This window comes from Eptesicus fuscus, chromosome 6 (assembly GCF_027574615.1).
Source record: "Eptesicus fuscus isolate TK198812 chromosome 6, DD_ASM_mEF_20220401, whole genome shotgun sequence".
NCBI classification, from domain to species: Eukaryota; Metazoa; Chordata; class Mammalia; order Chiroptera; family Vespertilionidae; genus Eptesicus; species Eptesicus fuscus.
The window spans coordinates 74,683,866-74,697,637 of record NC_072478.1 but is presented as its reverse complement, the minus strand read 5'-3'; the positions used below and the strand labels follow the sequence as shown (position 1 = coordinate 74,697,637).

The 13,772-nt window shown below is 38.2% G+C and overlaps 1 protein-coding gene across 2 annotated transcripts in view; it reads left to right on the top strand.

Annotated features, from left to right (window-relative positions):
- The window catches only part of LOC103286718 (S-phase kinase-associated protein 1), a 66,129-nt gene that overhangs the window by 14,726 nt on the left and 37,631 nt on the right, over window positions 1-13,772 (top strand). Inside the window, exons 2-7 of one of the 2 annotated variants that reach the window (XM_008142277.3) lie at window positions 354-563; window positions 4,255-4,428; window positions 4,930-5,019; window positions 5,600-5,761; window positions 7,323-7,441; window positions 7,927-9,033. The exons of the other annotated variant lie outside the window; for it this stretch is intronic. Coding sequence (XP_008140499.1) covers window positions 354-563; window positions 4,255-4,428; window positions 4,930-5,019; window positions 5,600-5,761; window positions 7,323-7,441; window positions 7,927-7,999 — 828 coding nt within the window. The 3' untranslated portion in view covers window positions 8,000-9,033. Of the gene's footprint in view, window positions 1-353; window positions 564-4,254; window positions 4,429-4,929; window positions 5,020-5,599; window positions 5,762-7,322; window positions 7,442-7,926; window positions 9,034-13,772 lie in introns of those variants that run through there. 2 annotated transcript variants of the gene reach the window in all.

Below are 13,772 nucleotides of genomic sequence, written 5' to 3'. Positions count from 1 at the left end.
AAGGAATTAGGTACCTGAATGTCTTGCTCCATTTTCATTGATCTTTATATAGCTACTAATAATATAATCTCTTTAGTGTTTACTTCTATGACAACTAATAGGCCTAAAAACTGTTGATACTGATGAGAGAAATAGGGCTGTGCATCTTGATATACATTTGTTTTTGGATTCAGGGGAGAGATAACCAATGGAATAAAACCTTGCCCTCTTATAATGGGATCATAATTGCCTGCAATTTCATTTTCTACTAAGATTGCCCCTTACACTACATTAAGTATGAAGAAACATATCTTTGTTAGTGTTGTTTCATGTCAAGTGTGTTGGTTTATGTTTTTTTTCTCTCCCATCTGTAGGCTAAAGAAATCCTGACAAAAGAATCCAACGTGCAAGAGGTTCGATGTCCAGTCACCGTCTGTGGAGATGTGCATGGGCAATTTCATGATCTCATGGAACTATTTAGAATTGGTGGCAAGTCACCAGATACAAACTACTTGTTTATGGGAGATTATGTTGACAGAGGATACTACTCAGTTGAAACAGTTACTCTGCTTGTAGCTCTTAAGGTAACTTCAATTTTATGTTCAGATATTTTAAACTGGGTAATACAGTCCTTTTGAATGTTCTTTTTTTCCAGAGATTTGTGATTTTCTCTGTCTGAATATTAAGTTTTAGAATAAAACTTTAAATTTAGGATTGCAAGTATTCAGATTTGGGACTTAGAAATCATAGGTCTGTCTTCTTTTTGAGTAAGGGGATGGTATAGAATAAAAACAAAAAGGGTTTTGTGTGTGTGTTTGTGGGGAGTTTTTTTGTTAATCCTAACCCAAGGATATTTTTTTTTATTGATTTTTAGAGAGTGGGAGGGAGGGAGAGAGAAACATCAATGTGAGAGAGACCTATCGATTGATTGCCTTTCCACACATGCCTCACCTGGGGCTGGGGATTGAATCTGCAACCCAGGTACATGCCCTTGGCCAGAAATTGAACCTTAGACTCCATGGTGTTTGGGCTGATGTTCTAACCACTGAGCAACACCAGCCAGGGCAAAAAAAAAGCTTATTCCTTAGGGAAGAAAATAACCAATTATTTGAAAAAACATTAGAGGGCTGGTCAGATAGATTTTAGATCAATAAATTGGGATGTGGAGGGAATATAATTACTTTCCTAGACACTTTTGAAGTATTTTAAAGGAACGAAATATCACTTGTTGGAATGTTTATATCCTTTGACACAGTAGTCATATTACAATTTTATTGAGGTAGAAATTCAAGAGGAAAAGAGCTTTATTTATATGAAAACATAAATTGCAGCATTATTTTTAATATCAGAAAGAGAATTGACCTAAATATCCAACACAAAGTGAATATCTAAATTATGATTTATCTCAATGGACTAGTTTATTATTTTTATTATTTTTTTAAATATATTTTATTGATTTTCTGTAGAGAGGAAGAGAGGGATAGAGAGTCAGAAACATTGTTGAGAGGGAAACATCGATCAGCTGCCTCCTGCACACCCTCCTCCACCGGCGATGCGCCTGCAACCAAGGCATATCATATCCCCTTGACCGGAATCGAACCTGGGACCCTTGAATCCGCAGGCCGACGCTCTATTCACTGAGCCAAACTGGCCAGGGCTCATGGACTAGTTTATAATCATTAAGCATGACATGATAATCTAGAACAATAGAAATGATAAAGCAAGTTGCTTTATATCAGGTATAGCTTTGGGAAATGTACAAAGGTCTGAAGGTGAAACATGAAATGGTAAATAGCATTTAGTATGGTAGGCTTCTGTCTTTCCTGTAAAAAAAATTGACTTTACCTTTTGGAGAAAAGATTTTATTAAATATGCAGAATGGTAAAATGGCTTCCAAAGACTTCTAATATTGGGGAAGCAGTGAGATGTGGTTTTGGTAAGAGCTGAATTTTAGGCAACTAATATAATGTATGTGTTTGAAGCTACTAGTCGGAATCATGTAAAGTGCTACAGAACATTTTTGGAGGTCATTATGTTCTGCATCTATAAAATAAAGGAGTTAGTTTAAATGATGGAAACTTTCTGTGGTAGCTCTAGATATTACAAGAGCAGACTTATAAGCTGACCTTAAAGCCCAGGATGAATCCCAGTGCTCAGAAGGAATGAATATGTTACCTTTAAGAATTCGTGTTTGAAGCTGTTAAGGGTTGAATTGTGCCGCTACTACCACCAAATTTCATGTGTTGAAGACTTAACCCCCATTACCTCAGAATGTGACTGTGTTTGGAGATAGGGTCTTCAAAGATGTAATTAAAATGAGGTAAGATGGGGAACCCTAATACAATATGACTGGTGTCCTTATAAGAAGAGATTTGGACACAGATACAGAGGAAAGATGATAAGACTATTGGAGAAGATAGACATTTACTAGCAAAGGAGAGGGGCCTTCAGATGAAACCAATCCTGCCAACATCCTCTACAATTATGAGGAAATACATTTGATATATAAGCCACCCAGTCTGTGATGCTTTGTTATGACAGACTAATATAGGGGGAAGGAAACTAACAAATAGTGATAGAACAGGAGTATCCATTTACAAACAAAAAGAAGAGAGAGAGGGAACTTAAATACCTCATATCATACAAATGGATCATAATTGATCATAGACCTAAATATGAGAGCTAAACCTTGAATTTTCTAGAATAAAACTTAGAAAATCTTTGTAGCCTTGGGTTAGGCAGATTTCTTAGCTATGATACCAGAAGCATGATCCATCCATTAAAAAATTAATAAATTGGACTTCATCAGAATGAAATTATTTTTGGTCTTCAAAAGGCATCATTAAGAAAAATGTATTTGTATTCATATATATTTTTTAAAACCTGTTAAAACTAAGATGATAATAATTTAAAGATGGACGAAGTATTGGGATATTTTACCCAAGAAATTACAGTAAGCACATAAAAAGATGCTCAAAATCATTAATCACCAGGGAAACGTAAATTAAAGTCACAGTCACAGCCAGGCAAATGGCTGTCATCAATAAGGCTGATAATACCAAGTGTTAGTGAATTTGTGGAGAGATTGAATCTTTATGCATTGCTGGTGGGAACATAAAATGCTCTGCACTTTGAAAAAGTTTGGCAGTTTCTCAAAAAGTTAAACATATCCCTACATATGACCCAGCAGTTATACTCAGTTGGGAATCTACCCAGGAGAAATGACAATATGTTCATATCAAAACTTAATGGCCCTAGCTGGTTTGGCTCAGTGGATAGAGCGTTGGCCTGTAGACTGAAGGGTCCCGGGTTCGATTCCAGTCAAGGGCACATGCCCCGGTTGCGGGCTCGATCCCTGGTGGGTGGGGGGGCGGGGGGGTTGCAGGAGGCAGCTGATCAATGACTCTCTCAACATTGATATTTCTATCTATCTCTTCTCCCTTCTTCTCTGAAATCAATTAAAAATATTTTAAAAATTAAATTAAATTTAAAACTTACATGCATTAACTTGGGGTGGTAAACACACAGTACAGTATATAGATCATGTATTAATTTTATTAACCAATGTTACCCCAATAAATTCAATTTTAACCATGTACATTCAAATGATTATAATAACATTATTCATTGTAGCCCCAAACTGCAAACAATCCAAGTATTCATTCAACTGGTGAAGAAACAAAAGGTGGTATGGCCATACAATGGAATACTATGCAGCAATCAAGAAAGACAAACCACTGATCCATATACAGTTGAACCTCAAAAATATTCTGCCTAAGTGAAAGAAACCAGGCACAAATAACTGCACGTTGTGTGATTAATTTATATGAGATTTCTAAAAAAGCAAATCAATAGAAAGTAAATCAGTGGTTGGTGGGAGTGACTGCAAATAGGCATGAGGGATCTTTTGGGGATAATGGAATGATTATAAAGCTCAATTGTGATGGTTGTTGCATAGCTATAGATTTACCAAAAATTATTTAACAAATAATTCATGAACAGAGTGTTACAGCTGATAATTCTCTTGGTGTAAAATTGGTGGTAGCAGGAGTTTGATTTAGTTGAGATGGGGTTGACATATACCTCATGGACAAATGCCTGTAGATTTGTGGTTTCAGTTCAGTGTGATGTAAGGATTTGGAATGGTTTTTGTTTTTTTGTTTTTGCCCCCAATAAAATTGGAACTCTGGATTTCCCTGTGGAAGGTTTGCTGAATTGTTGTTTGGTTTTTGAAGGAGCCAGCATTTCATGTTGTTTTTCATTTTGTTGTTCCAGGTTCGTTACCGTGAACGCATCACTATTCTTCGAGGAAATCATGAGAGCAGACAGATCACACAAGTATATGGTTTCTATGATGAGTGTTTAAGGAAATATGGAAATGCAAATGTTTGGAAATATTTTACAGATCTTTTTGACTATCTTCCTCTCACTGCTTTGGTGGATGGGCAGGTATGTAGGTCTTTTTAAAATTTACATTGCTGATTGTTTAAGTACCAGTAACTTCTTTTTCCACTCACATCCCTTTGAGACCTCTTTGAAGTGCCTTTGTATCAGGCTCTGAACTATATGTTGGGACTACATCCATCCTCTCAAATTGTTTCTGGACACATCTGGGAGATGTAATTAAGGAAAATGTAATAAAATTCTGTGCAAAAGAAAAATAATAGTCTGTGGTGAGAGTGAAATCAGAAACATTTTCTTGGAGGAGCAGATTGAAGTGGAGTCTGCATAAAGTAGCGATGGTTTATCAGGAAGAAAGGGAGTGTATTCAATAGTTTAGAGTGGGTCGGGAGAAAGATGACTTAGAGTGAGGTGCAGAGATAAGCCTGGTTGTGGAAGAACACAGAAATACAAGTGGGGTCAAATAATGTGGGCTACTGTCTGCACCTTAGTCCAGAATGTTTCAACTTTTTTTTAGATGAGGTTAACCTTATAAACCACTCTTTTCAGATCTTCTGTCTACATGGTGGCCTCTCGCCATCCATAGATACACTGGATCACATCAGAGCACTTGATCGCCTACAAGAAGTTCCCCATGAGGTAATGACTTTTATTTGGGTAATAAAATCTTTTTAGCAAACTACTTAGAGGGAGGAAAAAATGAATTATAACTTAGTTCATTATATGTATTCTTTTGTTTAATTCTCAAAAATAACCCCATGTAGTGTGAACACTCTTGTCCACCCATTCCTCAGAAGAAGCTAATATAAGGAACCTGCCAAGGTACCCTACTTGTGGGACTGGGCTTAGGACATAGGGTGTAGTTTTCTTCAGAGTCTCTGCCTTAATTACTAGACTCTAGTGCCTAACATTGACATTTGTATACTGTAGGCAAATTATTAGTTAGGGTTTGTTGCTATTGGGGCTCATTGATTGGGGCTATTTCTCTTAAAGACATCTGGAAATAGTTTATTTATTTGACATAGATATTTGACTTTAACTATAAAACCTTTTACTGTTTTCAGCAAACACCACATAAAAAGAAATAAACCAAAATATTTTAAGTAGTCTTCGGATGGTAAGATTACAGTGATTTGAAAGAAGAAAAAGTAAAAATGAATTATTAAAATCATGTATTAACCATTTTTGCAAGTCTGTTTAACTTAACTTGCTTTTTTAGGGTCCAATGTGTGACTTGCTGTGGTCAGATCCCGATGACCGTGGTGGTTGGGGTATATCTCCTCGAGGAGCTGGTTACACCTTTGGGCAAGATATTTCTGAGACATTTAATCATGCCAATGGCCTCACGTTGGTGTCTAGAGCTCACCAGCTGGTGATGGAGGTACGTTCTGTTCTTTGAAACCTGATTTGCTTTCTATGTAAACTTAATGAAGGAAGATATTAGGGAGTTTTATTTTTATTTTTATTTTTTTTTTTTATTATTATTAGGGAGTTTTAAATGAATGATATTAATGAGAACATATAGCCTGAGCCTTTTTAGTAGGTGCACACTAGAAGTAAAATCTCAAGCTTTGGTCAACATGAAATTCATAGTTAACGTTTTCAGAGATTCTTTTTTAAGTTTATTTGAGTCAGTGTTGATTAGTAACATCATCTAAGTTTCAAGTGTATAATTACGATATTATGTGCTCACCACCAAAGTCTAATCTCCCTCTGTCACCATAAATTTGACATTCTTTTTTAATGTGTTTTTATTGACCTCAGCGAGGGAGAGAGTTATAGACACATCAGTGAGTGAGCCCAGGTTGGCTTGGCTCGGTGGTTGAGCATAGACCTATGAACCAGATCACGGTCTGATTCCCGATCAGGGCACATGCCTGGGTTGCGGGCTTGATCCCCAGTAGAAGGCTTCCAAGAGATAGCTGATCAGTGATTCTCTCTCATCATTGATGTTTTTATCTCTCCCTCTCCCTCCCTCTCTGAAATCAATAAAAGTACATTTTTTTAAAAAGAAACATCAGTGAGCATCATCGATCCAGCTGTCTCCTGTATGTCCCCTACTGGGTATTGAGCCTGCAACTGAGGCATGTGCCCTAACCAGGAATTGAACCGTGACCTCCTGATTCATATGTCGATGCTCATCCACTGAGCCACACCAACCAGGCTTGACAGGTTCTTGATGACCGGATAGTGCTCGGGATTTAAGAGTGGGAAGTAAGATTCAGGGGGCAGGAGAAGGGGGAATGTAATATTTTATTATCTTAATTTTGTTATTTCATATATTTAATGTGTATGTGTGGAAGAAGAGTTTGGGGAAGAAATAAACCAAAATATTTTAAGTAGTCTTTTGGATAGTAAGGTTACAGTGATTTGAAAGAAGAAAAAGGAAAAATGGGCTCTTAGCATAGAACATTGATTTTTAGCATACAAATAAAATTAGGGTCCTGTTTAGATTAATTCTAATACAATTCTGTGGTTATCAATAAAGTCTGACTTTGCTAAAGATAGGGAAAGAAATTTGTGAACAATACTTTAGAAGTAACTCATGCATTTGAATAGACTGAGGGAATAAAGCCAGAAATGCTAGAGGCATCTATTCTTTTTACCTGGGCATCCGAGGAGTATTTATCTGCCTTTACAAGGAATGGCCATATACTCATTCTTGGATCATGTTTAGAGCCACTGCAGTAAGAGAGGCTAATGAGACAGATACTGCTATTTACAGAAGGCCAGATATTTAAGAATATATATTGGTTATTGGTTCTAATTTAAAAAGTTGTGTAGAGCACAGAAAATTACTGTTGTCTAAGAAACAGTGTTACTATTTTTCAAGCCTTTTTGAGAGAAGAGTGTTTTTTTTTTTTTTCTTGAGTGGAGTCACATTTAGTTATATAAATAAGGGAGTAAAATGTATTTTTATGTCCTTTCTTTTTTCCTTGTAGGGATATAACTGGTGCCATGACCGGAATGTAGTAACGATTTTCAGTGCTCCAAACTATTGTTATCGTTGTGGTAACCAAGCTGCAATCATGGAACTTGATGATACTCTAAAATACTCTTTGTAAGTATCTACACCTGAGTAGTTGATTGCTATTATTTGAATATATAGTTTTAGTGGGAGTTTTAAGAGTTGAAAAGCTCATGCTAAATACATTCCAATTTGATTTTTAAGTTTCCTTTAAAACAGACCTATGGTATTTTGAAATACATCAACAGAAACTTGTGATATATAGATCCTAATGTAAATTAGAACTTTAAACCTATATTTTACTTATTTAGTAGAGCCCATCTTACAAATGATTATATAAGGAAGCCTAGTATATAAAAGCATATCCTCTCTGGCTGAAGTTACCTTGGCTTTTTGAGGAGGCATTCAGCTAGAAGACCCTTATTAAAGCATGATTGAACTATAGTTTTGTTACATTAAGGCAAGCTGAAATTTGATAGGAAAAAATAATGTGAAGTTTGAAAGAATGATGTTCTTGATTTTAATTGTCAGTACAATGGTGTCATCGAGTATAAACAACAAATATGTCTTGTTTTCAGCTTGCAGTTTGACCCAGCACCTCGCAGGGGCGAGCCACATGTTACTCGTCGTACCCCAGACTACTTCCTGTAATGAAATTTTAAACTTGTACAGTATTGCCATGAACCATATGTTGACCTAATGGAAATTGGAAGAGCAACAGTAACTCCAAAGTGTCAGAGAATAGTTAACATTCAAAAAACTTGTTTTCACATGGACCAAAAGATGTGCCATATAAAAATACAAAGCCTCTGTCATCAACAGCCGTGACCACTTTAGAATGAACCAGTTCATTGCATGCTGAAGCGACATTGTTGGTCAAGAAACCAGTTTCTGGCATAACGTTATTTGTAGTTACTTTTGCTTTCTATGAGAGACTGCAGATAATAAGATGTAAACATTAACACCTCGTGAATACAATTTAACTTCCATTTAGCTATAGCTTTACTCAGCATGACTGTAGATAAGGATAGCAACAAACAATCATTGGAGCTTAATGAACATTTTTAAAAATAAGTACCAAGGCCTCCCCTCTATTTGTGAGTTTTGAAATCGTTCTGTTTATTTTCAGGGATACCGTTTAATTTAATTGTATGATTTGTCTGCACTCAGTTTATCTCCCTTCTCAAATCTCAGCCTCATGTTGTTCTTTGTTATTGTCAGAACCTGGTGAGTTGCTTTGAACAGAACTGTTTTTCCCCCTCCTGTAAGACAATGTTAACTGCACAAGAGCACTGCAGTGTTTTTCATAATAAACTTGTGAACTAAGAACTGAGAAAGTCAAATTTTAATTGTATCAATGGGCAAGACTGGTGCTGTTTATTTAAAAGATACATCAGTTGATAAATTTTAGAATTTGTAGGATGCTAGGTAAAGAAAAAGAAAAATCAAGTCCATTACATAATCTCTCTGGTAACTCCTTAACATTCTTCAGATGAATTTCATGATTTATAGTTCAGATAGTACAATTTATCAGATTGCCAGTGTGTTCTTTGTGGGTTCTTCCTGCATATTAACTTGTTTGTAAGAAAGGAAATCTGTGTGCTACTTCAGTGAGACCAGACTGTAAAACCATGTAACTTGAGATTTAAGTTTTTTGGGTTTTTTAATAAAACAGCATGTTTTCAGGTAGAGCCACAAAGTAAATAATGTGTCTACTTATCATTCAGTGCAGTTTCTGGTTATAAATATATTGTTATATATGGACTCTTTAAAATGATTGACAGATTGGTAAGTTCTTAACAAATATTTGTACATTACTTGTCATGTGATCTAAAGTTAAATTTGTTTCAGATGAGAAAGTGGTTAACGTATTATCCTATTATTAAGCTCTTTAAGTGAGACTAGTTAAACCAAATAGAAAATTATTGCTGGATCATTGTTTAGTGTAAATATGCAGGACAAAAATGGCATTTGAAATGAAGGGCAGTGACCACTTAATGAGTAGTTTCCCCTCCCCCCTTTTATCCTTTGAGTAGGGTCTGGAAATTAAAACAATTCTCCTATAGAAACTAATGTTTGATCATCTTAAGCTATCTGAGTAAACTTCAGGACACTTAATCATTCATTTTAGCGTAGTAATAAAAGGGTTTTTGGCTTTGTACTGTGTTGAATTTGGAACTGACAAGGAAGTTTTTCCATTTCTCTTTTATAAGCGGCTTTTGGAAAATACACATACATACTATATATTTTCTTAAATGGTCCACTTTTTATCTCTTCTGAGATGGCTTACAGAGTTGATTGTACAAAGCAAAAAGCCCTTAGTTTTCCTATGTTTTCATTTCACTTTATTATTTAATGCATCACAAATACATCTCTCTTTTTTGCTTTCTCACTTTATGCCCTTTCTCTCTGACTAAATAGTTAATCAGTGCCATAGTTTTAATCCAGTGGCCCTGTGATCTAGATACCAACCAGCTGTTTTAGATATCAGAATTGACTCTGAAGCACCGGTCACCAACCAGTGGTCCGTGAGGTCCAAAAGGTTGGAGACGGCTGCTCTAAAGGAAATGCAGATCTTGTAATAGACATGTACTCTCATTCAGATACATATTTCTCTATAAAGTAAGTCTTCGTGATATCAGAAGAGGGTTTGTGGCCAGAATGGTTTGTATTTAGAATGATGACCAGAGTTTAAATTGTCTAATTGTAGATACTGTGGGCTTTGGTCATCTAAATTAGAAAGCGTTAGTAATCTACCTGATTATGAAATAAGTAAAGAAAATGCATTGGTAAGTATAGTAATTTCCTTTAAAAATTTGTAATTGCTGTTAATTTCTCAGTAACAGATTAAAATGAAATTTTCATAATAAATATTTTAAAAGCTTCTTATTAAAAAAGAAGATCAAAGACTTGTCAACTAAAAATGAGTATTTTGAATATACTGAGGACTTGAGGAAGTTTGCTTTGGAATGTATGGGTAAAATGAATTGGTAAAATGATGGGCTCATTTCTTAGGTTGAATATCCTAAGCAAAGATAGATGACCTTTTTCTTGGTTGCAGTAGTGTGTTTTAAATTAAAGTGTAGTATGTCAATATTAGCATGTCAGAAAGACTTAGCCTTAGCTTCGTAGGAAAACAAGGGTATTTCTGTGGTTTTCATCCTTGTAGAGGTTCTGATTTAGTTTGGAGGAGGAGGGTTCAGGTATATGTATTTTTAAGTTTCCCAATTGATTTTAATTTACATGTAGATTTAAGAACTCAGTTTTCCAACTACACATTTAAGAAAATGGGTTTTTGTGGTGGATGGTGATGGTTGTGGATTTTGATAAATAATTAAGATATACCATGTGATTCTTACTGTGTTTCAATAGTGACTTTTACCTGTCATGTATGTAGTAAGCAGTCCCTTAATTTCTACTGTAGTGTGGTCCTAGAATTGGACCCTAAAATTTAGTAATAGGCATGTTTATTTTGAGGTGGAATCTGTTCCCATGAGTTAAAATTATTTTCATTAAAGCCTTAATCTTTTCAAATCTTAGGGTTTTTTTTCCTTCAGTTAATACATTTATTCTATTGAACTAGAGGCCCTGCACCCTCTCCAATTTGGGACCCCTCGGGGGATGTCCGACTGCAGGCCTGCAGGGGAGGGTAGTCGAACATCACTCTCACAATCCAGTCTGCTCGCTCCCAACCGCTCACCTGCCTGCCTGCCTGATTGCCCCTAACTGCTTCTGCCTGCCAGCCTGATCACCCCCTAACCACTCCCCTGCCAGCCTGATCGACGCCTGTCCTCCTCTGCAGGCCTGGTCCCCCCCCCCCCCAACTGCCCTTCCCTGCAGGCCTGGTTGCCCTCCCCTGCCAGCCCAGTCACCCCTAATTGATCTCCCCTGCAGGCCTGGTCTCTCCCAACTGCCCTCCCCTGCAGGCCTTATTGCCCCCAACTGCCCTCCCCTGCAGGCCTGGGTCTCCCACAACTGCCCTCCCCTGCTGGCCTGATTGCCCACAACTGCCCTCCCTGCAGGGCATCTTGTGGCGGCCATCTTATTTGTTGGAGTGATGGTCAATTTGCATATTACCTCTATTAGATAGGATAGCCTTATAAATGTATTATCTTGGGTGTTCCTGATCTCTATATTTGTTGCAATTATAATTTTTAAGCCTTATGTCTTAGGGCTAAGTACATTTTATTTCTGCTTTTTATTATATACTAGTAGCCCATTTGCAGGAAGAATCCTGCAAGCGGCCGCGTGTGCAGCCGCTGCTGCTGCCGTTGCGACTGCCGCGCCTGCACCCGCGGGCCGCTGCTGCCCGCCCCGCTCCACCCCACCCCGCCCCGCCCGGGCTTTCCCTTGGCAGCCACCTTGCTTTCCGCTTTTCCTCCCTCTTCCTTCTAAGTTGTCTTCAGTCTTCACTCCTCCCTCCCTCAGTGTATGCAAATTAACCGCCATCTTTGTTGGGTAATTTGTATACTCGTCCTGATTGGCTGGTGGACATGGCTTTGGCTGGTGGGCGTGGCTTGGGCGTAGTGAAGGTGCTGTCAATTTGCATATTACTGTTTTATTAGGTAGGCTATTTGGTTAATTGCACAGGTTCTGACTGCCATGTAGACAGAAATGGGATGTTGACTTGCAGTCCTAGTGCTATCCTATAAATAGGTCACAGTGTTAATTTATCAGCTGTTGTATAAAATTGAGGGAAGGAAAAAGTGGATTATGGATATTTATAATGTATACATTTTTACAGGTTGGACATACAACTTACAAGTAGACTGGGCAGCAAACTCCAAGTTTATATTTCCTGTCATACTTGGACTAGAATGCCTTTCTCAGGACGTTAAAAAAAAAGATAGTTATATCTAGTGATGGAATGCTCAAAATAAGACCATGTTTCTTTAAGACAAACCACAGATTGTCATGGCTGAAATTTAACTGAATGGAGTTTGTATCCTAAACAGGTTTAGGATAAGTAGCTGATCTGTTTCTCCACCTAGAATTCTGCTAATGTAACAAACCATGTTGCTCACTTTGCTACTTGGATTCTGGAAATTTCTCTTGAGATATCCTCAGTCAACCAGAGTATTGTTATTAGGAAAGATCCTTTAGGCTTTAGTGGACAAATCAGTTGTTCTTACTAATGTTAGAGGTGATGGAGTGCAGTGGTAGGCTGCAGCTACCACAAGTCCAGTGCCCATTTGTGGAAGTCAAAGACCAGAATTGTGATAGGGAAGTTAAGAAAGAGTACTTGCTCTTCAGACACTTGAAGACCAAAGTAGAAAGTATAATTAAATTTCTTGGAAATGCCAGAGGCCAGTGAGTGCTTCTACTTCAAGGCTTAGCATATTCTTTTTAACAGCCTTAATCCACTTTATTTTTTCTTGTATAAAATTATATGGTGGCCACAGCTAGAGCCTGGATCCTCTGCACAGAAACTGTGGTTTGAGTCTTCACAAGATGATTAGTGAATTCTTGAAAGCGAGACTTTGTGAACACAGTCTCTTTCTAGAGGTCGGGGTGAGATAGCTGAGGTCTTAAGTGGCATCAAAGATGGCCTTGGTGAAGTTGCTCAGGGTGGCAGTGCAACCCCTGGCCAAGGTGTAGCAGTCGTTAGTACTGGCCATCAGCAGCAGCAGCATCTTGGAAATGGGCTGAGACTATGCCAGTGACCCTGGGAGCAGAGATGAGGCACACCAGCACAGAGCCACAGTGACAGTCACGCTGCAAGGGACAGTGTGCAGCTTGTCAATGTTGTTCCCACAGTAGCCTCGCCCCACAGGGACAATAGAGAGCTTGGCTGGTATGATGGCCCCACAGGAGGAGGCAAGGCCAAGGACCTGAGGTAGTGGCTACTTCCTCTGAGTACTTGACACCCAGACCAACATGTCCATTGTAGTTCCCAATAGTGATAAATGCCTTGAACCAGGTGCTCTGGCCAGCACGCCTGCTTTTACACAGACATACCTTCAAAAACTTGTTTTTGAGGGTTGCCGGCAAGAAATGTCAATTATCTCAGGTGCCTTGATGGACAGGGAGAAGAGAGATCTCCAGGAACTTGATCTTCAGGTCCTTGGCCTTGCCTCCTCAAGCTCTGCAACCTCAGCCTGGGTGCGACCTTGGCCCCAGATGCCACTGCCAAATCCGCCACTGAAGCTGCCAGGACCTCCCATTCCACGGCTCTCCGGGCCCTCCCACAGTACCAGCGTCACCCGCCATTTGGTGTTTCCTCAGAAAAGAAGCAAGGCTTAGAATGCTTTCTGAGCTGTAAGGAAACTCAGTGATTTAATTCGTTCTGGTATTTTCCAGTAAATTCAGAACTACTTCAGCATGGCAGTGGTACTTAGGGGGCAGGGATAAGGGCTAGTGGTTAGGTTTTGTAAGCCTCGTCAAGGGTAGACCTGACTGCAAGGTCAGATATGTCCAAACATGT